This window comes from Eriocheir sinensis, chromosome 5 (genome assembly GCF_024679095.1).
Source record: "Eriocheir sinensis breed Jianghai 21 chromosome 5, ASM2467909v1, whole genome shotgun sequence".
NCBI classification, from domain to species: domain Eukaryota; kingdom Metazoa; phylum Arthropoda; class Malacostraca; order Decapoda; family Varunidae; genus Eriocheir; species Eriocheir sinensis.
Window position 1 is genome coordinate 3,457,893 of NC_066513.1, and position 24,810 is coordinate 3,482,702.

Genomic DNA, 24,810 nt, shown 5'->3' on the forward strand with positions numbered 1-24,810 from the left:
CGGGCTTAGGAGCGGTAAAAAAGCGATGGTGATAACGCCGCCTGTGTGTCGCTATAAAAAGAAATATATCTCATTAAACGAAAATACAATGAGAATAAATAATGATAATGACAGCCTCTGAGGGTCGCGCCCAACGGATAAGGGAAAAATTAATAAGTATGAAGTATGAAGGCAAGTGTCAAAGGAGGAGAATTAATAAACAGCCAATTATCCGGATGCTGACGGCGACCAAAAAGAATAACATAAAAAACAAAAACATTAGCACTGCCCACCACCGCTTATACGTGCTGCCCCGGGATGATAAATTGGCTGGTATTACAAGGCACTTTGCCATATCACATCAGCTATTTCTAAAGGTCAAAGAGGAGATCAATCGGGTTTTAATGAGTGTTTCTTCAGGTTCACGGTACAGAAGAAGACTCATACTACAACCAGGGTCATAAAACTACCCTTGGAAATGCCCACAACTCCTACGAAAGCCTTGTCAAATATGTGTTCTTGGGCTGCGATTTGTCTTGTAATACGACCCTTTGGAAACCGAAGTGCGAGCCTCGGCCGGAGAAAGAGAGGAAGCCTGGCGCTGACCACAAATCATTAGAGGAAGGAAGTGAGAATCAATCATGTGACTGCTGATGCTGCTGCCTGCCCCGGGGATGCTGATGCCGCTGCGTGCCCCGCCCACCACCCTGGCACATCCCACCGCACATACCCGCCTACCACGGAAGAAAAAGACTCATGGAAACTCCCCCACTTTCCACCAATACAAGAGAAAAATCGTAGAGAAAACATGAAGATGAAACTGCCTTATGGAAACTGCCCCCCTTCCCATTCTCTCCCCTCCCAGCTCCGCCTACAAAGGAAGAAAAAGCTCAAAGAAACTCCCCCTTCCCTCCCGTTTCTACCTGTACAAAAAAGAAAAAAAATGTTGACAAAAGAAGGAAAACAAACTCCCTCATGGAAACTGCCCCCTCCCCTTCCCTCCTCTCCCAGTCCCGCCTACAAGGGAAAAAAGGCCTCATGGAAACTCGGACTCCCCCTCCTTTCCACCTATAAAAAAAAAAAAGTAGAGAAAAAAATGTAGAGTAAAAAAGGGAAGATGACACTCCCTCTCCATCCCCTACGCCCGCCCCCCCATCCACATACCTAATTTACCATGGAGGAAAGAACCATTAGACAAAGCGCACCACCACCTCCACACCACATCCTTCCCTATACACTCTATCTCTTGTTCCTCACCTGGACGTGCACCTTCGCCTCCCCTTTTACCCCACAAGGAGCACTTACTACCATCCACCCACACCCACATCCCTCATTCCTCACCATCTATAGTTTCCTCAACCTCTTATCCTCTTCAGAAACTCTCACTACATATTTGAGCAAACTCCCCTTCCCCCTGTCCCCCCAAGACCAGGTGCCCCCCTCCTTACTCTACCCTCCTCCTTCCTCCTTCCCCAAGTCCTGTCCTACCGGGAACACACGTCACCTTGCATCGTCTTTTGCCTTAATGTTATTGCGGAAAACAAGTGATTTATCTTCCTTACTTCATGTTACCAGTCTCTCTTTTTCTCTTCTCTACTCGCTTTGCTTTCTCTTCTCTTCTCTTCTCTTCTCTCTCTCTCTCTCTCTCTCTCTCTCTCTCTCTCTCTCTCTCTCTCTCTCTCTCTCTCCTTCTCTTCACTCTTCTCTCCTTCTCTCTTCAAATCTCTTCTCTCTCTCTCTCTCTCTCACGCACACACACACGCACACACACACACACACACACACACACACACACACACAGACTAATGTACAACTAATGACCCCATGAAAAAGAAACACGGCAGAAGCCACCAATCCTTAACTCGTACAACGCAGGAAGCAAACAAAAATCGCAAAAAAAAAAAGGTAGTACCATTAGCAGCAAGCCCTAATTATTACTCTCTCCCTCCATTAGCAGTTGCACCTTGTTCCCTTCCCTTCACATTCCGGCGCTGGTCATGCCTGCCTCAATTAGCACTATTCCAGTCACTCACCACCGCCACTAAACAGACGCCAGATTTATTCTTCTTTACAGTAAAGGAAACAGCTCGAAGGAAAAAATAAAGAAAACAATGAAAAAAAAGCCCACAAATCACCGCTTCTATAAAAAAATAAAAAAAAGTTAAGAGTTGGCCAAAAGAGACGTCAATTTCGGAAGATATTTATGAAGATTTGTATTTAGTTGGCTTTCGAATTCTATTTTTGGGGGTCGAGTTAGTCAGAAGTGTTGGATTTTCACAGCGTTAAGTCGACATATTACAAACCCAGTCGTAGACAACGCCTTGAAAACGGGACCAAAAGCGACCAACCAGCGCGTGCGGTTTCCAACAAGGTCACGTCAGGTCTTGGGCTTGTGGGCAGAAGGACTCGTTGGTTCTCGTGCTGACGTAAACATAAAACAAAGCCTTACTGTAGTTAGCGCTGAAGTGATCCAGAACATGCATGTATTTCCGTTCAATCCCAAAATTCCAACATCCCAAATGAGCATCATAAACCATTTTCTTCGCCAGATACTGTTTACACGAATCGAAGGCAAAGGTCCTAATTCTTAAACGTATCAGGCTCCCATGACGATTATTTACCAAGGTTACAGAGCAAATCAACCGGGTTTTCATGGATGATTTTCCCGTTCGTGGTGCAAAGGTCGTGTAAAACAATCACGAAGATCACAAATCAGTCCATGTAAATCCCAGCAACTTCCACGAGAGGCTTTGCAAACAGGCGAACGACGGTGCCGATACGTTTAATGGAATACGGGCTTAAAACAAATCATCATCATCTCTTCTGTTTAAAGTCAGGTTCTCCCATGACTACTAATGAGGTTAGAGGGACGAGGATACGCTTCCAACAAACTCTGCCCATTGCCTCAGCCTCTCCAATGCCCTATGTTGCCAAATCCTCTTCAACACTCTGCCCATTGCCTCAGCCTCTCCAATGCCCAATGTTGCCAAATCCTCTTCAACACTCTGCCCACTGCCTCAGCCTCTCCAATGCCCTATGTTGCCAAATCCTGTTCAACACTCTGCCTCCACTAAAACAAATAACTAACGAATATCATCAGAAACGAAGACCCATGAACCACTTCCTCCACCAGACGTTAAAGATTCGATTATCGTAAAAACCTTGCCAATCCCTAAAACGAAGACCCATAAGCCAGATGTTTTGTGCAGTTTTATGAATATCGTAAAGAAATTGCTAGTCCCTCAAATCAAGACATAAATATATATAAGCTACTTCCTTCCTTCCAGACGTTTTGCGCAGTTTTTTCGAATATCTTTAAAAAAAAACTTGCTAATCACTCAAACGAAGACCCATTACCCACTTCCAGTACCAGATAAGTTTTTCCAATATCATAAAATCTTGCCAGTCCCTCAAACAAAGACCCATAAGCCACTTCCTTTACGAGATGTTGTTTTGTGCCGAAGTTTTAGGATGATGAGAATGCGAGGAGGACTTAGCGTGGCTTCGAACACGGGTACCCTGATGATGCTGGCCGTAAAGGGAAGGCTGCTAATTTACTGAACCGGACTGGGGGCTCAGGCGGCACAGCGGTCACACGGAGGCACGGGGACACGCAACACCAGTAAACACGTCAGCTATCACCATCACCACTGGCTCCTCCGTATGTACTAGTGGTGGTGGAGGGGTACCATTATCACCATCCCACATCATCATTGTTCTTATAATTTCTAGTAGTAGTAGTAGTAGTAGTAGTAGTAGTAGATCTTTGCCTCTCGCTAATGATGTGAAATTATAACAAGTGTCAGCGGAGAGGACAGACTAAATATCAAGTCGCGTACCCTGGAGCACATTATTCCAACACACACACACACACACACACACACACACACACACACACACACACACACACACACAGAGTTGACGGGCCGTTCCATATCCACGAGGTTGATCCAGACTCTCAACGATAGCCACTTTGCAGCATGTTCCGTATTACGTTCGGGAGACTTAAGAATGAGCCGCAGTGTATGAAGTGTACGTCTGTCTGTCTGTCCGCGTGTTTGTGCATATATGTGTAAGTCTATCTATCTGTACGTATGTGTGTATGTATGTGTGTGTGTGTGTGTGTGTGTGTGTGTGTGTGTGTGTGTGTGTATTTTGTCTGCATGTCTGTATCCAATATCAACTTCAACACACACACACACACACACACACACACACACACACACACATGATTAATGGCAGCCAAGAAAAACTCGCACTATTTATGCAATGATTGATAATTATGCATAGTTCAAGTGTGTGTGTGTGTGTGTGTGTGTGTGTGTGTGTGTGTGTGTGTGTTTCTAAGAGAGAGAGAGAGAGAGAGAGAGAGAGAGAGAGAGAGAGAGAGAGAGAGAATAATTTATCTGTTCATTTTCCCACAGTGCAACTCCTCCTCCTCCTCCTCCTCCTCCTCCTCCTCCTCCTCTTCTCTCCCTTCAGCCTTTCGGTTCCTTCTTCTTCTTCTTCTTCTTCTTCTTCTTCTTCTTCTTCTTCTTCTTCTTCTTCTTCTTCTTCTTCTTCTTCTTCTCCTTCTCTCTCCCTTCAGCTTTTCGGTTCCTTATTCTTCTTCTTTTCTTGTTCTTCTTGTTCTTCTTCTTCTTCTCCTTCTTCTTCTTCTTCTTCTCCTTCTCCTTCTCTCTCCCTTTAGCTTTTCGGTTCCTTATTCTTCTTCTTTTTCTTGTTCTTCTTGTTCTTCTTCTTCTTCTTCTCCTTCTTCTCCTTCTTCTTCTTCTTTTTCTTCTTCTTCTTCTCCTCCTCTCTCCCATCAGCCTTTCAGTTCGTTCTTCTTCTTCTTCTTCTTCTTCTTCTTCTTCTTCTTCTTCTTCTTCTTTTTCTTCTTCTTCTTCTCCATCTCCTCCTCCTCCTCTCTCCCATCAGCCTTTCAGTTCCTTCATCTTATTATTATTATTATTATTATTATTATTATTATTATTATTATTATTATTATTCTGTCTTCTTCCAGACAACTGTCCCTCTATCTTCAGCCACATACAAGCTTCCTCCTCCTCCTCCTCCTCATCCTTCTCCTCCTCCAACTTTCCGCCACCAGTTGCTTTCCTTCACCTTCCTCGACACCTCCCACACATCACCAGCGCCAACAACATCACAATCACCTCCTCCTCCTCCTCCTCCTCCTCCTCCTCCTCCTCCGTCTTTCAATTCCTTTTCCCTCGTCTTCTCATCCTTCTTATTTTCTTTTCTCCATCACCTTCTCATGCTTCTCTTTTTTCTTCTTCTTCTTCTTCTTCTTCTTCTTCTTCTTCTTCTTCTTCTTCTTCTTCTTCTTCTTCTTCTTTCTCGTTCTTCTTGTCTTTCTATCAATTCCTCTTTCCGCAGTTCCTCAGACTCCTTAATCTCATCCCTCTTCTTCTTCTTTTTCTTCTTCTTCTTCTTCTTCTCCTTTACCTCATCCTCCTCCCTCTCCTTTTTATCGTCCGTCTCTCAGTTGTTATTCCTTCGCCTTCTCACACTCCTCCATCTCCTTACACTCCTCCTTCTCCTCCTCTTTAATCCTTCTCATTCTCCGCCTCCTGTCTTTAGAAACTATTACTTACAAACGCACAACGCAACACAACACAAGACAACACAGCCACCACTCCTACATTTCCCTCTCACGTCTTCATCTCCACATACCTTGCTTTCTTATCGCTGTTCCTTACCTCCAAGCACAACACAGCCACCTCCTATATTTCTCTCTCGTATCCTCATCCACATCCTCTTCCTCCTACGTTTCCCTCTCACGTCTTCATCTCCATTCCTTCTTTCCTCCTTGCTGTTCCTCATGCAGTGGGTGTGCGTCGCGGGAGTACTCAAGCATCGCGAACGTGTGTCTATCTTATTAATTGTCCGGGGTCGCAGCGCTGAGGGTCTCTGTTTATATTGCTGCGTCTTATTTTCTTTAAATTCGAGTGTTTGATGAGGATAATCCCACGAGGTCAAGTCAGTCTGTCACCTTTCCTACTGGGTTATTGTTGTTTTTTCTTTATTTTATTTATCTATTTGTCTATCTATATATTTATCTGTGTGAATAAACTATCTATCTATCTATATGTGTGTGCGTGCGTGCGTCCAGCATCTACAAGCAAGGTCTCTCCAGGAACTTCACCTCCACATCGCTCTCTGGGAACCAATTTCAAGCAGGACACAATCTCCTCACAGTTCAGCCCACTCCCTCAACCCATGTTCCGCCTCGTAATATCACACGCCACACAACACCTCGGCTGGACACACGCACGCACACAAAAACCGGCACTCACTTTATATCACACGCCCGCGGAGCCCAATAAGGATATCAGGAAGCCACGTCAGCTCTTGCCTCACACCGCTGCTATATTACGTGGAATTACTGGGATTCTAAAAGACGTGTGTGTGTGCTCTCTCTCGACGCAGCGTTCTAGCGCCTAAAATTACACAGTGGCGGGATTTCAGGTTTATCAGATCACCAAATGGGACTTCACACCTCCTTCACGACTTCACCGAAACGTCTAATCCTTCGTCGGAGTAGCAATCAAAAGCTGTCTCTTGCACCGCTCTCACACGGTCTGCACAACCCTCTTCCTCCTTATCGCCCAAGTTTATGACTGTCTTCCGCGTACCGAGGAGGGCGATGATAATTTCGTCTGTCTGTTTGTCTGTGTCTGTCCGTTAACAATATACCAAAAGAAATACTGATATATTCACAAAAAAAATTAACCTACTCCCTCTTCTCCTTAAAATCTCCCTCCTCCACCTGTTCTCCTCCTCCCATTCTTTCACGAATATAAAGTCGGTATCCTTGCATGTATCGGGCCCTCAGCTCGCCTGTTTGAAATCCCTCTCGTGGAAGTTGTTAGGATTCTCATGGACTGTTTTGTGGTCCCAGTGATAGTCCTACACGACTCCTACACCTTGAACGGGGAAAGACACCCATGAAAGCCTTGGGAAATAGTAGAGTGGTATTCTAAAACATTACGTCGCCCAAGTTCTCATATTTGCAAAGGCTTTCGTAGGAGTTTTGAGCATTTCCAGGGGTACTAGTTTTATGACCCTGGTGGTAGTTTGACCCTTCCTCCGTGATGTGAGAAATCAAAATGTCTTATAATACCGACCAGAGTGATATAGGGAGCTCGGTACGTTTAATAATATGGACCTTTAGACATTTCCCTCTTCATCCACTCTCCCAGAAATACCATTGGTTCCTCCTCCTCCTCCTCCTCCTTCTTCTTCTTCTCTTTCTTCTTCTTCTTCTTCTTCTTCTTCTTCTTCTTCATCTTCTCTTTCGTCTTCTTTTTTCTTTTTTTTTCTTCTTCTTCTTCTTCTTTTTCTCTCCACTTCCCTCCCACCTGTTGTTGTAATTGTTGTTGTTGTCCTTCTTCTTCTTCTTCTTCTTCTTCTTCTTCTTCTTCTTCTTCTTCTTCTTCTTCTTCTTCTTCTTCTTATTATTATTATTATTATTATTATTATTATTATTATTATTATTATTATTATTATTATTATTATTATTATTATTATTATTATTATTATTATTATTATTATTATTATTATCATCTCCACTTCCCTCCCACCTGTTGTTGTAATTGATGTTGTTGTCCTTCTTCTTCTTCTTCTTCTTCTTCTTCTTCTTCTTCTTCTTCTTCTTCTTCTTCCGTTGTTGTTGTCATTGTAATTGCTTCTATCGTTATTTTTTTCATCTTTTATTATATGCATCATCATCATCTTCATCATCATCACCATCTTCTTCATCGTCTTTTTCTTCTCCCATTTCTCCGCTTCATTTTTTTTCTTGCGTCCTAAACATGGCTGCAGGGTCCGAGGCTCTAGACCCCTGCACACACCTGACTGCCTTCACCCTCCTCAGCGCTACGCCGCCGATCACTCGCATCACACGGGCACAAAACACACATGCCACCAACACCAACACGCCCTCCGGCACACTCTGGAAACACAGTACTCACGCGGGAGATACTGAACAAGGCCTGAGCCACCACGATCTTGAGACACGCCACTCACTGCATAATCTTCACCTCCAGCACTATCGCACCTCCTCCTCCTTATCCCCCACCCCTTCCTCTTCCCTATCAGATTGAATAGATTGTTGCCACTCCTAAAATCGAGGTAGGAGCTTAACTTTTTTGTAGCCTCAACTTACAGAGCTTGAGAATCGGATATCTTTACCTGCCTCCGACGCCACTTTTTTTATGACCAGGTTTAACTTCGTCTGATTCTCAGTTTTGCTCTTCTGTTTAATGCATGGCTTCAATAGCGAGGGACACTTTAAGAGACATTGCGGTTGTGGATGTGGCGGCGGCGATGGTGGTGGTGGTGGTGGCGGGGCGCGGGTGGAGAGGGGGGAGGGGCGGGAGAGGAGAAAGGTCTGAGAGAGAGAGGGACGAGAGACAGAGACATGCCCCTTTTCTCAGACCTTTTCGGCTACCCCAACATGTATTCCCAAAGGCTACAATGGAAATAAGTCGGGTTCTCACGAGTGTTCTTCACATTCATGGTGCAAGAAGGTTGTCACACTATCAGACTATATTTACAAACTATATTTAGAGGAGCGTATCAGGACACCTCTCCTCCCAAAATTGACCTCTCTTTTGGCCACTCCTCCCAAAATTGACCTCTCTTTTGGCCACTCCTCCCAAAATTGACCTCTCTTTTGGCCACTCCTCCCAAAATTGACCTCTCTTTTGGCCCCTCCTCCCAAAATTGACCTCTCTTTTGGCCACTCCTCCCAAAATTGACCTCTCTTTTGGCCCCTCCTCCCAAAATTGACCTCTCTTTTGGACCCTCCTCCCAAAATTGACCTCTCTTTTGTCCACTCCTCCCAAAATTGACCTCTCTTTTGGCCACTCCTCCCAAAATTGACCTCTCTTTTGGCCCCTCCTCCCAAAATTGACCTCTCTTTTGGCCCCTCCTCCCAAAATTGACCTCTCTTTTGGCCACTCCTCCCAAAATTGACCTCTCTTTTGGCCCCTCCTCCCAAAATTGACCTCTCTTTTGGACCCTCCTCCCAAAATTGATCTCTCTTTTGGCCCCTCCTACCAAAATTGACCTCTCTTTTGGTCACTCCTCTTAACTCTTTTTATAGGAGCAGTAATTTGTGGGATTTTATATTAGCTTGTTTTGTTTTGTTTTTACCTTGAGGCGTTTCCTTTACTGAAGAAAAAAAAAATCACTACAGTTCGCCTTAGCTATGAAGGCAGCTTGTGCGGGGGCAAATGGTACATAGATGACACATGACGGAGGGAGTGATGTACTGGGGGTGATGCGGAAGAGCAGTGAAGAGGTTCGGACCCCACCCAAACGGATTTCATATTTGTGCATGACTATACGCTCATAAAACTACCCATGAAAATCCCCACAACCTCTCCGAAAGCCTAAACAAATGTGAATGTGTAAGCTCCGAAAACTTTGTGAGTATGGTCCTGCATCTCGCCCTATAACGACGACTTGCCAGGCACAAAGCTCTTAAATGAAGCCAACCAGCGATATATCTTTACCGATGAACAGATACACGAGGAGGAAATACAGTCAGAGTGAATACAGATCTACACTGACAAAGGCGATTCACCTACTGGCCCACGAGCAACATCGGGAAACTGAGAAAACAAGAAAAACAATAAATACCGAGGAATTGATACACCAGGATGAAATATAACAGTAAACATAGATGTGCACTGATGGTCTTTCCAATAACCGTATTCCAAGACTGACTCTGAGGTTCATGGAAGCTGACAAGCTGCTCCCACCAACGCATCTCGCTTTCCAGATGAGAATGATGCCAAACTTTATGAAAGGAAGACATGGCGATAAGAACTGCTTGCGAGAGTATCAAGAAACCTCTCCTACCTAAACCGCCCTAAATTCAAGCCTATATTTCTTTTTTTCTATAACTGGAGGAGCGCCCATCGGGGTTTTTTGTTTGTTTGTTTGTTAGTTTTTTTGTTTTGCCCTTGAGCTGCCTCCCTCGATGTAAAGAAATAATAAATACATTCTACGACCAGCCCACACCGGACTACTCTGAAGGGATTGTTATTTGTTACGACGAAACGGACGGACCAGGAATGGGCTTTTAGTAATCCTTCGAAAAGTATCATACGGGGAGGTCGGTGGTCTCAAACCCTTCCGGCTCTAAGATCAACTACCTTCAAAGGCCAAAATGGAGATGAATCGGGTTCTACTAAGTTTTTTTTTTCAGGTTTATGGTGCAGTGGAATGGTCAACCTACTCCCAGGGTCATAGAACTACTCCTGGAAATGCCTACAGCTCCTACGAAAGCCTTCTCAAATGTGTGCTTCGGCGGAGGATGTGTTTAGGAATACGGCCCGATATTTTATTGACCGGCTTAAAGTTTGAGTCGTCGAAAGCGAGGACACCAGCGTAGGGTTCCTGGAGGCGGCTGAGCGGCTCGCATAACGTTTCTCTATTTCCAAGCTCAAGGCAAATAAGAGTTCGACGAAGCAATGAGACGTAAGCCATCTGCAATGCTCTCCATCCTCGCCCACGCCAGCTTACCGGGAACATGTTTGAGCTTCAGGGAAAGTCTCGTGAACACCACCCACTCAGTCACTCACATACTCACCTACCCGCCCATCACTTACCTAGCTACTTACCCACCATTTACCTACCACTCACCTACCTACCAGCCCACCACTTACCTACCTATCTAACACCTACCGACCTACGGACCTTCCTACCTACCTGCCTGCCGCCTCGACCAAGCAGTGAACGCTAACGACACAGAATACTTGCAAGGCGATCACCGCGACTTTCTGAGCATCGGTCTATATTTAGTGTGTGTGTGTGTGTGTGTGTGTGTGTGTGTGTGTGTGTGTGTAGAGACAAAATGGAGGAATGGGAGGAAAAAGGGGGCGGAGGGAGAGAAGGAAGAAGGGAGTGGAGGGAGAGAGGGAGGGAGGGAAGACAAGGAGGGAGAGAAGACATGAGTGGAGACAAGCAAGAAAAAAATGTTAGTATGTGGTATTTTTGAGTCAGAGAGAGAGAGAGAGAGAGAGAGAGAGAGAGAGAGAGAGAGAGAGAGAGAGAGAGAGAGAGAGAATGAGAGAGAGAATGAAAGAGAGAGAGAAAGAGAAAGAAAGAGAAAGAGAGAAAGAGAAAGAAAGAGAGAAAGAGAAAGAGAAAGAGAGAAAGAGAAAGAGAAAAATAGAAAGTGAGAGAGAGAGAGAGCGAGAGAGCGAGCGAGAGAGAGAGAGAGAGAGAAAGGGAGGTCACTCATTAGATAGATGACTTAACTTCCTCTCTCTCTCTCTCTCTATTCTCTTTCTTTTCTCTTCTCTTTCTTTTCTCTTCTCTTTCCTTTCTTTTCTTTCTTTTCTTTTCTCTTTCTTTTCTCCTCTTCTCTTTTCTCCTTTCTCCTCTTCTCTTTTCTCTTCTCCTCTTCTCTTTCCTCTTCTTTTCTCTTCTCTTCTTTTCTCCTCTTCTCTCTCTTAACGCACACACACACACACACACACATACACAGAGGTCGTGACCCCGGGCCCGTCGGTGCCAGGCCGCGTCGCCCCGCGCATACACACGCCGGCCACTTCCAAGCACTCATGTCGCATTCCGGGGACACCCACACCTCTATTCCTTGGGCCTACGCGACATTCATATTCACCGCGAAAAGACCACTTAAACGCGGCCCATGAATAGCGGAGAGGGTGTCGCTGTGGTCCACGCGCCGCCACGCCACCGCCACGCCTGCATGTGCGTGGCGAAGGCGTGCAGGTCGCTACTGTGCGGCGGAGAAAGTCAGCCTTAACGCCCCGGCCAAATATGTCCACCAGCGGCCGACGCCATCATTGCCGGCGCCACCCCTGACGGAAGACAGCCGCGCCATCGGCACCAATAAAACACCACCAAAAGCGACCCTCATAACAGAGACTGGCGCGCCGACACCACTGTCACAGCAGCAGCTCCATCGCCATAGATACCAGAAGAATGCCACCAAACAGGGCCCCCGCCCCCGTGGACCGCCGCGCCTTGATGCGAGGGCCGCGGCTCCTTGGCTGCCTGGCTGGCGTGATTATACAAGGCCGGTGTGAACAGGTCGGCCGGCCGGCTTGGATCTTGGGCTCCCATCGCGTCATCACATAATGAATGATCCCCCCCCACCCCACCCCACCCTCCAAAAAAACAGGTAAATTTGAAAAGTATTAAAGAGTAATGTTGCATAAGATTATTATTACATACGTACACACTGCTTGTGGTAAGGCTGCATAGTTTTTTAGTGTCCATCCGTCAAAACATTAAATCAATGGGCAGCTGCATGACTCGTTGCTGAGAATTACCGTGATGATGCCCTGTGAGTTCAACACCCGAGGTGGCTGGCCGTCCACGCGGGACATCATCACACAAGGCCCAGGCAGACCATGGCCGAGGCTAAAGCCCGTATTGTTAAACGCAACACCACCTCAGATTTGCCTGTTTGAAATTGCTAGGATTTTCATGACCTGTTCTGTGATACTAGTGGTAGTTTTACACGACTTCTGCATCTTGAACGGGAAAAATCATCCATAAAAACCGGTCATCTTCTGTGACCTTGGGAAATAGTAATAAAGGGAGTTCAGTGCGTTTGCTAACATGGACCTAATCCTCCCGCAGCACACTCCCGCCAGGCACAGCGGGGCGTGAGGGCGTGAGGGCGACTAAGAGGGCGACTGCCGCTGTGACGGCCACGTGTGTTGCCGCCTCTGCTACCACGGCCTTCGGGTGGCCGAGGCGCCATCATCATTATTAGTTGTTACGTAGGTACAATATTTTGCTACAAAAGAAAGAACAAGAAATAAAAATAAAGTATGAAAAACATGAGGAATAACTGTTCATATTTGTTGAAGAGCAACGACGACAAGAAAAAGAACAGCAGCAACTTTTCCGGCTCTTGATTATTGTGAAGCGGACTAGGTAATGACTACCACCTGATTCATCCCCTAGTAACAACAACAACAACAACAACAACAGCCTGTGCCCCCCACTCCCTCCGGCAGGCGGGCAGGCAAGGCACTGCATTGTTCTCCGCCAAACGCGCCTCGCCAGGACCCACCTACCAATTTACCAACGTTAGGAGTCCCTGCCGCCCCTGTTGAGACTCCCTCACAGCCTACCCCGCCCGCCGCGCCCACGCCGGGGCTGCGGGGCGGGGCGGGGCGGAGACGGCTCGTTTCCGTCACCACCAGTCCCCGCAGCGTACCAAAGTAATAACTCGCGGAAAAAAATCGCAAAAATGTTTCCTAATCACCGACTCCCAAATTCCGATTGGCTGATAGGCGTCTTGGGCCACTCTGGTCGACGTCGTAATGGGCAGAGAATTCCTCCTATTCCGCCCAACATGAACTGTGTTACAAGGAGGTTGGTTGTTTTTTTTTGTTTTTTTTTGTTTTTTTGTTTTTTTTACAACAAAGGAGGCAGCTCAAGGGCACACAAAAAAAGAAAACAATAATAAAAAAAAAAGCCCGCTACTTGCTGCTCCTAAAAAAGAAACAAAAGAGGTGGCCGAAAGTAAGATCAAATACGGGAGGAGAGGTGTCCTGATACCCCCCTCTTGAAAGAGTTCAAGTCGTAGGCAGGAGGAAATACAGATGAAGGAAGATTGTTCCAGAGTTTACCAGCGTGAGGGATGAACGAGTGAAGATGCTGGTTAACTCTTGCATAAGGGGTTTGGACAGTATAGGGATGAGCATGAGTAGAAAGTCGAGTGTAGCGGGGCCGCAGGAGGGGGGGAGGCATGCAGTTAGCAAGTTCAGAAGAGCAGTCAGCGTGGAAATATCGATAGAAGATAGAAAGAGAGGCAACACTGCGGCGGAATTTAAGAGGTAGAAGACTATCAGTATGAGGAGGAGAGCTGATGAGACGAAGAGCCTTAGCCTCCACTCTGTCCATAAGAGCTGTGTGAGTGGAGCCCCCCCACACATGAGATGCATACTCCATACGAGGGCGGACAAGGCCCCTGTATATGGACACCAACTGTGCAGGGGAGAAGAACTGGCGGAGACGGTACAGAACGCCCAGCCTCGAGGAAGCTGATTTAGTAAGAGATGAGATATGAAGTTTCCAGTTGAGATTTTGAGTTAAGGATAGACCGAGGATGTTTAGTGTTGAGGAAGGTGATAGCTGGGTGTTGTCAAAGAATAGGGGATAGTTGTTTGGAAGATTGTGTCGAGTGGATAGGTGGAGAAACTGTGTTTTTGAGGCGTTGAAGGACACCAGGTTCTTCTTGCCCCAATCGGAAATAATAGTAAGGTCTGAGGCTAAGCGTTCTGCAGCCTCCAGCCTTGAGTCGTTAAGTTCCTGTAGGGTGGGTCTTCTATTAAAAGAAGTTGAGTAATGCAGAGTGGAATCATCGGCGTAGGAATGGATAGGACAGTTCGTTTTGGAAAGAAGATCATCAATGAACAACAGAAAAAGAGTGGAAGATAGGACAGAACCCTGTGGGACACCACTGTTAATAGATTTAGGGGAAGAACAGTGACCGTCTACCACGGCAGAAATAGAACGGTCAGAAAGGAAACTGGAGATAAAGGTACAGAGAGAAGGATAGAAACCGTAGGAGGGTAGTTTGGAAAGCAAAGATTTGTGCCAGACCCTATCAAAAGCTTTTGATATGTCCAGCGCAATAGCAAAAGTTTCACCGAAACGGCTAAGAGAGGATGACCAAGAGTCAGTTAAGAAGGCTAGATCACCAGTAGAACGCCCCTTGCGGAACCCCGAGAGAATCTCGCCAAGTATCCCTGTCACTCACCCAGCCAGACGCAGCGATCTGCCTCACAACAGCGTGCACGCAGAGACCCGCCCCCCGGGCCAGGCGGGTGTACCCCTGATGGACAGAGCGGCCCGCGCCGCCAGATGACAGACCAGAGACAAGGAAGGTCGCTCATGCGCACGAGTCCCATGGAGCTGTCGCAACGCCAGCTCACCCGTGACCCTTGATGGCGGACACTCAGCAGGTGTTCGCCACTGACAGCCGTCTTTGTCGCGGTGCTCGGGGCCGCCTCCTCACGCCGGGCTCGCGGCCTCTCCCCGACAGTCTTGACAAAGTTCAGGCCACCGTTCCGAGAGGCTAATGGGGGCGAAGGTTAATCTACGGTGACGTGGCGCGGCAGCGTTTCTCGGTTCCTCGCCTCCGCCTGGACAGTAGCATTATGTTCGCCTCAATTCTTCTGGACGGGCAGCGAGCGCTCCGGCCCGGGGAAGGCAGCAATCGCGGGGGCAGCCACTATGCAGCTGCCGGAGTGCCTCTGAGTGCCGTAACGGGCGGCGTGCGGCACGCGCGTCACGTCCATCATCTGCATGCCTCATATTTCCACAGAGGGGCGTGGAAGGAGGCACCTAATTGCCGCGGACGCCTGTCCACCACTCTCAACCCGCGATGAATCACCTGGAGAACTTTCACAGTGGAGCGGCGCTGTCCTCCTCCATCCCAGTGCCCCTTCCCGCCCCGTCCCACCTTCACCAAGAGCCAGTGCAGGCAGCCACGCCCGGCAGGCCACACTCTGCTTTACGTCAAGACAAGCCACACTCACCTGAATAGCTGTCGGTGTCCGCGCCCAGTCCGCAGAGGTCGGTGTTGCCCTCCTCGTAGCCCTTCCGCGCCTTCTCGACTGTGGGAAGAAAGTCTGGGTCAGCCTCATCCTGCGCTACATCAATAATGCTTCGCTAACACACCTACCTACTGGACATTTTTCCTTTCCTGAACATCGAACGGCAAAAACATTGTTCATTCTCGACCTGGCTTCCCTCTGAATCCTTACTGCCGCTAATCCAACGAGGCTCAAGGCACGGCGGGCGAGGCGGGTGCAGTGCGGCCATCCCCTCATGCCAGCCCGCCAGCCATCACCCTTGGCCCGCCCGCCTTCAACAAAGAGGCTCTTCCCTTCATACCCTACATACCCAACAACTTACAAAATCTGCACTAAAAGCCTAACCCTTCCTCTCCCACAACATTTTTTCCCCTCCCCGGTCTCCTCCCTCCCTCCAAACAAGAGCAAATCCTCAAAAATAAGCATGCCCTCACTCTCTCCCTCACTCTCCTTCTCCCTCCGCACACCTTACCACCAGCAGCGGCGCCATTCCCTCCCCCCCCATCCCATGTCGCCGCCAGCCGCCTCGTAATGAGCACAAGTACGGGACAAAGGCAGCGTCGTCGGGAGTGTCCGCCCACCGCGTGAGGCGTCGCGTGGAGATGTGACGTGAAGGGACCAAGACACACACCGCGTCATACACTCACCCCGGGTACGACCCCTCCCCCCCCCCCGGCATGACAGGGTGAGTCTGTCCGCACCACTACTACCACCACTATCATCACCACCACCATAACCGTTACCACCTACACTACAAGCAACACCCCCACCACACACCACCACCACAACTGTTACCACCTACACTACAAGCAACACCCCCACCACACACCACCACCACAACTGTTACCACCTACACTACAAGCAACACCCCCACCACACACCACCACCACAACTGTTACCACCTACACTACAAGCAACACCCCCACCACTCACAACCACCACAACTGTTCCCACCTACACTACAAGCAACACCCCACCCACCACCACCACAACTGTTACCACCTACACTACAAGCAACACCCCCACCACACACCACCACCACAACTGTTACCACCTACACTACAAGCAACACCCCCACCACACACCACCACCACAACTGTTACCACCTACACTACAAGCAACACCCCCACCACACACCACCACCACAACTGTTACCACCTATGCACTACAAGCTGGGGAGGCGGTGGCTTGGGGAGGCAGTGGCTGGGTGGTTAGCGTGCAGGCCCCGTAATCACCGCGTGATGGACGACACGGGTTCGAATCCGCCACTACCTCCTGGGATTTTTCAGTCACCGCCGAGTGGCCTAAGACTACCCACATGCTGTCCTGAAGACCAATCATCAACCCGGACTCTTGAGGAAACCGTCCAAGTAAATAAAAAACGAGCTCCGGGGGGGGCAGCATGAGCCAAGAAAAGATGGCGCCACTATAAACACTTGCCTGCGCCACACCACCGCCACTTCATGGCCCTCCCCATCCCTATAGCAACACCCCAATAAGTCTTTACCAGCACCATCCCAGTTACAAGCAGCACCCCATCACCACCACCATCAACAGCAACAACAACGAGACCTTTCCCGTCCCCGTTACATGCATTCCACAGCAAGGGGACACTCCAAACGGGGGGGGGGTTTCGTTATATGTGCGTAAATTAATGATCAAAACCCTAATGAAAAGCAAGTATGCGCCTTTGAGCACTGATTTATAAGAGGAAAAGAGGGTTATTACGACTGACTTTTTTTTCTCTGCCTTTGAGAAATTTTTTAAGTCCTAACAATGCGCTACTTTCACATTTATATATATATATATATATATATATATATATATATATATATATATATATATATATATATATTGACGGCGCCGCGTTCAGGACGACGCGAGTTCAATGCCCGCCCGGTGCCACCAAGCTGGGATTTTTCAGCCGCCGCCGAGTGTCTTAAAACTACCCACATGCTGTCCAGAAGACCACCTATCAACCCGGACTCTAGATTCTAGGATTAAAGAAGAGCTCCGGAAGGGCAGCATGAGCCAATGCAAGATGGCGCCACTCTAAACATTCGCCAGCGCCTGAACGGGCTGGGCCGACCATCGGGCCCCACCGGGAAGAAGCCTTGGGCCGACCATCAGGATCCACCGGGAATAAGCCTACCGGCGCAATAGGCCACGACGTAAAAAAAAATATATATATATATATATATATATATATATATATATATATATTATCGACAGACTTTCAATGGGGGAGTATCAAAAAGCCTCTGCAGCTAAATTTGACCCGTCATTTCTGTAGGTCTGCTTTGTCTATTTATCTGTCAGTTCATCTACTTCTGTTCTTGGTCAGTCTCTTTTACCGCAATAAAAAGTGTAAGATCAACCAGACGACAAACTACGCTATATTGGTCCACTCAGCACACACACACACACACACACACACACACACACACACACACACACACACACACACACACACATACACATACACACACACACACACGTTTAATCATACGCCTCAAGGGTCCCTGTTGGATTACACTTCAAACATCTCCAGTGGATCACTTTTCAAAGAAATCTTGTTTGGGTCAACGAGCGAGCAGAGGAACACGAGAATACCTTCATACTCCTAAGGGCTATTTTTAAACCAGTGTACAGTTCGTAGCAAAAGCTGTCTGTCTCTACTCGACTACCGTGTGTGCTACCAGAGCTCCTTAAACTTTCCTCTCGGCTACTTCGTTTTACTGTAAGCATTGCCCTCACGACCCTCTTGTGACACCTCTCGCCAGTGCTGGAAAAGTGTGTGTGCCTCCCGCTGTTCGCTATTCACTCATCTACTTGTGAAAAAGTGGCAACCCAGCGAGCAGCAAAGTTGGGTTAAGAAAAGTTAAGAAAGAAGGAAAGAAGAACGAGGAGAAAGGAAGAAAAGAAGAATAGAAGAAAGGAAAGGGGAAAGTGAAGAAGAGAACAGAAGGAAGGGGAGACAGTAGGTGAAGCAAAATGAGGTTGAGAGAAAGGAAGAAAGAAGGAAAAAGGAAAACGAAGAAAGGAAGAAGAGAGAAATAGAAGGAAGGGAAGACAGAACGTGAGGCAAAGTAGAGAGACAGAAAGAAGGAAGGAAAGAGAAAGCGAAGAAAAGAAGAGGAGAGGAACAGAAAGACAGGATGGAAAAAGGATAGAGAAAAGAAAGTAGAAGAGAGGAACAGAGGGAAAGAAAGACTGTACGTGCAGCAAAATTGAGACAGGAAGAAAGGAGGAGGAGGAGGAGGAGGAGGAACGCGAAGAAAGGAGAGAAATAAAATGAAGGGAAAACAGTAAGAAACAAGGTATGATGAAAAGGAAGGAGGAGAGAAACAGAAGAAGGGGAAAATTGTACTCAGACATCGGGTTCTGAAGGGTGAAGGCGAAAAGTAATCCTAAGGGCTTCTTTCAGATGTATAGAACAAAAACACGGGAGAAAATTGGACCGCTGAAAACAAACACAGGCGAGCTAGTAGAAAATTACGAAAATTTGAGCACATTGTTGAACGACTACTTCCTTTCAGTATTCACACAAGAGGATCGAACGACTATTCCGGAAAGGGTTCAGGTGTACGAGGGTGTGGATGGCGATAAATTGAGGGATATAATCATTACCAGGCAAGTAGTTCAGGATGAGATAGATAAGCTTAAGAAGAAAAAGTCTCCAGGTCCTGACGGGATATTTCCGAGGGTATTAAAGGAATTTAGTGATGTACTCAGTGACCCACTAACCGACATCTTTAAGAAGTCGGTAAATACTGGTTATGTGCCCAGCCTATGGAAAGTAGCTAATGTGACGCCGATTTTCAAAAAGGGGGACAGGTCAGCTGCTTCAAACTATCGCCCAATTAGCTTAACATCGGTTATAGGCAAGATGCTGGAGTCAATAATAGCCAGGAACATTCGGGAGCATCTAGAGAAACATAGCTTAATTTACGACTCGCAGCATGGGTTCACAAAAGGTAGGTCATGCCTCACCAATCTCTTGTCCTACTACAATAAAGTATTTGAGGTGGTAGACAGAGATGAAAATTATGATGTAATCTATCTTGATTTTAATAAAGCGTTTGACAAAGTTCCTCACCAACGACTGTTGCTTATATTACAGGCTCACTGATTAGAGGGTAAAGTTTTGAACTGGGTCAAGGCGTGGCTTCAATAGGAAGCAAAGAGTGCAAATCAATGGTAAAAGATCTGACTGGGGATGTGTTACGAGTGAGGTCCCACAAGGTTCGGTATTAGGTCCTTTTTTGTTTATTGACCTGATTATTTATTGTTTTATTTATGACGGAGGGGGAGGGGCGAGAGAGGCAGGGATGACGGAGGGGGAGCGGCGAGAGAGGCAGGGATGACGGAGGGGGAGGGGCGAGAGGCAGGGATGACGGAGGGGGGCGAGGCAGGGATGACGGAGGGAGGGGCGAGAGGCAGGGATGACGGAGGGTAGGGCGAGAGGCAGGGATGACGGAGGGGGAGGGGCGAGAGGCAGGGAGGACGGAGGGGGAGGGGCGAGAGAGGCAGGGATGACGGAGGGAGAGAGGCAGGGATGACGGAGGGGGAGAGAGAGGCAGGGATGACGGAGGGGGAGAGAGAGGCAGGGATGACGGAGGGGGAGAGAGAGGCAGGGATGACGGAGGGAGAGGGGCAGGGATGACGGAGGGGAGGGGCGAGAGGCATGGATGACGGAGGGAGAGAGGCATGGATGACGGAGGGGGAGGGGCGAGAAGCAGGGATGACGGAGGGAAGCAGGGATGACGGAGGGGAGGGAGAGAGGCAGGGATGACGGAGGGAGAGAGGCATGGATGACGGAGGGGAAGCAGGGATGACGGAGGGGGAGGGGCGAGAAGCAGGGATGACGGAGGGGGAGGGGCGAGACGCAGGGATGACGGAGGGGTAGGGGCGAGAGAGGCAGGGATGACGGAGGGGGAGAGAGAGGCAGGGATGACGGAGGGGGAGGGGCGAGAGGCAGGGATGACGGAGGGGGAGGGGCGATAAATAAGTTAGGGGGAAGGGAAGGGGAGGGTTGAGAGTTAAGGGCAAGGAAGGGGAAGGCAGGGAGGTGAAGGAGAGGTAATGGCAAAAGAGAGGGAGGTGCGAGGGAGAATGGGCGGGCCACATGCATTTCTTTACACAGCACGAGCTTCGAAGGGGATTTGTTTTCTACAGAGGCGATGGGCGACTGATTTTCCTGGGCCCATTCTCTCACTTTCTTGAGCGTGGCGGTAGTTCTGCAAGGCTTCGGCGCTGCGAACGGGAAAAAAACACTCATGACAACCCGACGTACCTCCTCTTTGGCCTTGAAGACGTTCGTAACAAGCCCGAGCGACTGATAATACGTGTGAATGCCCCGCGGCGCGACACACCGACAATGCACACACCCATGAATCGTTCTATGCGGTGGACGGAAACGGTTGCGGCTGTGGACTTCATTATTTTAGTGGACATCATTTTGAGTTACACTGTACTAGTAATAGACTGCAAAGGTAGCGAGTGGTCAGCACACGCCTTTTCCGTGCACTGAAAAATTAATTAAACTTTCCTTATTTGTTATTGAGATTTTTTTATGGTTAATGTTTCTCTAAGCTATTTCCTAATATCCTAGAAAGTCCTTAGATTTGTCAAACGCTCTGGCCTCTTGTTACGACTATTTTTTTAAGGCCGCAGAGAAGACACGTTGGGTTGTCGTGACTTTCCCCGGGTCAGGGCGCGGAAGCCTTACCGCCAGGGTCGTGAAGCCACCTATAAAAACCCCTACAACTTCTGCGAGACTTTTTTTAATTAATGTACTGATGCTTCTAGGAGTTTAATAATATGAACCTTAGCCTCGTCATCAGCACAAGTCTTCGTTAAGCCCACGCAACCAAGCACCGGCAGCCGCTCTCCTCGCCCCCCCACCCCCCTCCCCAAGGTTAACATCTGCCTTTGAAATCGCCTCCCTTCGTCTGCTCCCTGACTACTGCATCACCAGCTAAGAGGTGACAGCTGCGCGAGGGAATTCCGATATTTTTTATGCCATAGTTAAGTTTGGATTCACAATACTTTTAATTATAAAATATGCTTCAAGCTATCGTCTACTTCCAACTTGTGGACAGGCTGAATTTTAAGATTTGAGACATCAGCATAAGGGAACAGGTTTATTTTGAGATATTTTCAAGTCATTAACTGCTGTCAATAAAAACAGGTTGAATATCTTTAGCTGCACTAATGGCTTACACCCGATAAGGAGAAAGGTCACCGCACCGCGTGTATGGGGAAGTGATGAGCAGCGGGGCGACTGACTACGTTAAGAAAATAAAATGAGGATAACTTGGCAGAGGAAGGAGATACATGCGCTAGATGAAGTCTGTCTGAGCTTACCCTCGGAGAACACTGGCTCAACGCCTATCACACGTGGCCAAACAGACGTGCCGGAACAGAGACACGAAGCAATGATCATATCGAATGTAGAACAAATAATATATAAAAACGAAACTAAACGAGTGCCAACCCAGATACTGCAGAATTCAGGGCAGATAAAGAACCAGGTGGCATTACGAAAGCCGAGCATTTGCCGAAGCAGGGTAGAGAAAGAACAAGTGAAGTCGGTAGGCTTATACTAGGCAGTTCCTGTACACCTAACCCCCCCACACCCCCCCCACCCAGCCTCACTATCAATGAAATAACCTAACCTCTCCTTGAATGTATCTATCATATTGGCACTCACAACATGACTGCCAAGCCTGAATTTTTCCAACTTGAACCCATTGCTACGTGCCCTACCCGACTTTCTTACCGCCAAGACATTATAACATCACCCGCATTGAAGCCCTTCAACCATTTATAGGAGGATGCGAGGAAAAGCCTTGTCGCTCAGTGGAGTAATAACAATGGCTGATGATAACGATTGTTTCGGCACCTTATTGCCCCAACACGTCAGAATCTCCATTATTTTTTTGCCAAACACCGTCTTCAGGTGACCGAGGGAGGAGCAGGAGACAAACCCTGATAAGGCGTGAGTAACCGGTCGCGGCGCCTCTGCCTCTTATCACCGCCCCGATAATCACACGCGCCGCAGCTCCCCTCCCTACACATTGTTTCTCCCCCTAAACCTCTCCCCTACACAGCCCACAGCCCGCCAGCACTCCCGGTCATCCACCCACCACCACCTCCACACGCCCCGCGACTCCACCGACACCCGCCCTGCCAGCACCACGAATATATGGGCGAGAGGAAGGTGGAGGGAGGGAATCATTAACAGGGATGGGAGAGCAAGCGGCGATCGTATGCGGGCGAGGTAGATCTGATATCCCATAGCGGGAGATGAAAGCCGCTTAACTAGCCACCGGACACACGCTTCGAGTCTCGCCGCACATACCTCAGTAAAAACCAACCTTTGTATATTTAAAGCCAAGATAATGTGGCGACTTACATGTAGATACTACTTTTCTACGGGGCTGCATACATTCTGCAATCGAACACGTCCCAGCCTTGCGGGGGCCGTAACCTTGATTGAGTCAACGGAATACATTACTTTTCCCCTCTTTGTATCGCCGCGGCCGAGCCTCGAACACACGGCCTTTCGATCGGGAGTCCAATGGCTACCACGTGCCAAGACCGACACGGGAGTAGGTAGGCCAATAGTATTAAACCTATCGGGCTCCCATTACGACTATTTCCCAAGGCCACTGAGAAGATTAATAACCGGGTTTAAATGGATGATTTTCTCGTTCAAGATGCATAACTCCACTCTGACCACTCTCTTGCGCCATTCCACTCCACTCCATCTCAATCCACACACTATCTTCTAGCACTCCAATCCTTAACCCACACATCAGATCACCTCGCACCAACCTACTCACACACCCACTTAATTCCATCTCTAACTCCATCTCAAACCATCCATACCACACGCTGCTCCGTCCACTCCTCTATCCATGATCCAGACCTCAGCAGACCTTCTCCCACTCTTCACACACACACTTCTCCCACTAACTTCACACTCTGATTACTCTCACTCCACCCCAAACTATCGCTGGGATCACGGAACAGTCCATGGAAATCCGAGCAATTTCTACGGGAGGCTTTTCAGGCAGGCGAACTGAGATGCCGATACGTTTAAGAATATGGGTTTAAATACAGTGAGTGGGTGTCCATGGGGCAGCAGCCCGAGGAGATCGACGGGGCTGGCGTGTGTAGGGGAAGGAAGGTTGTTATGGGGCTCAAGTATGAGGGACGATCGCGTATGCGCCGATTGTGCGGGTATGGTAATGGGATGAGGTTAGGATGGAGATGTGCCGGGTGGTGGGGCGGCCCTGTGGACTAATTGTGTGGGGCTGATGTGAATGGAGGAGGGGCGGGACAGGGCGGGGCCTGATGCAAGGGCGAGGACAACGCGGGAGTGAATGATGCTGTCAGGGGAGTTACGGGGAGAAATCTATGTCTGTATGGCAAAGGTCTGATGGAGTTAGCGCGCGGGTGCGGGCATGCAATACAAAAAAACATAAAAATGTGGGCGAGGGTCGGGTACGGATTTCACTGAATATAGCAGCGTGGCAGATGCCTGTGTGCGTGAAGGTGCGGGTCAACAGGTGAGTCGAGGTAAGCTAAAGAAGGTTGCTGCTTTAATGACATTATGGGGAGGGGGGGGGGGTGCTCCAAGGTCGCTAGAGGGAGAGGTGGGGCAGGAACAGGTTTATGGATAGATTTTTCAGAGGAAAGCGGCATGTTGGTATGTGAGGTGAGCTCCAGGTGTGAATGGCTGGGTGGGTCATTCGTGAGATACTGCCTGTCGATCAGCGACATAATTACTTATTGTTATTAATTACCTACTAGTTACTGTTGGTATTACACTGCTCAGTGTTCCAGGGAAGGTGCTTGCCCACCTATTGCTGATGCGAATTCGCAGTCAGCTGCTGAGGCTGCAGAGACCTGAACAGTCTGGGTTCACGACTGGTAAGTCAGCAACTGACCGTATCCTGGCACTTCGCGTACTGGTGGAGCGCCGACGTGATTTTCGACAGGGAATGCTTGCAGCCTATGTCGATCTCAAGAAGGCGTTTGATTCAGTGCATCGTGAGGCACTCTGGATTTTCTGCAACTCCGTGTGATCCCTGCGAGGACTATTGGTTTGCTGACTGGCCTGTATTCTGGGACAGAGAGTGCTGTGAAGTGTGGGGGGGGCTTGTCCAGCCTCTTTCCCGTGAATGCAGGAGTGAGGCAGGGCTGTGTCCTTGCCCCA

At 48.4% G+C, this 24,810-nt stretch overlaps 1 protein-coding gene across 5 annotated transcripts in view; it reads right to left on the reverse strand.

Moving 5' to 3' along the window:
* Positions 1-15,440: 15,440 nt before the first annotated feature.
* The window catches only part of LOC126983507 (rho guanine nucleotide exchange factor 11-like), a 106,554-nt gene continuing 97,184 nt past the window's right edge, over positions 15,441-24,810 (reverse strand). For all 5 annotated transcript variants that reach the window (XM_050836259.1, XM_050836284.1, XM_050836275.1 and 2 more), the window contains one exon: positions 15,441-15,602. In XM_050836259.1, coding sequence (XP_050692216.1) covers positions 15,505-15,602 — 98 coding nt within the window. In that variant the 3' untranslated portion in view covers positions 15,441-15,504. The remainder of the gene's footprint in view (positions 15,603-24,810) is intronic.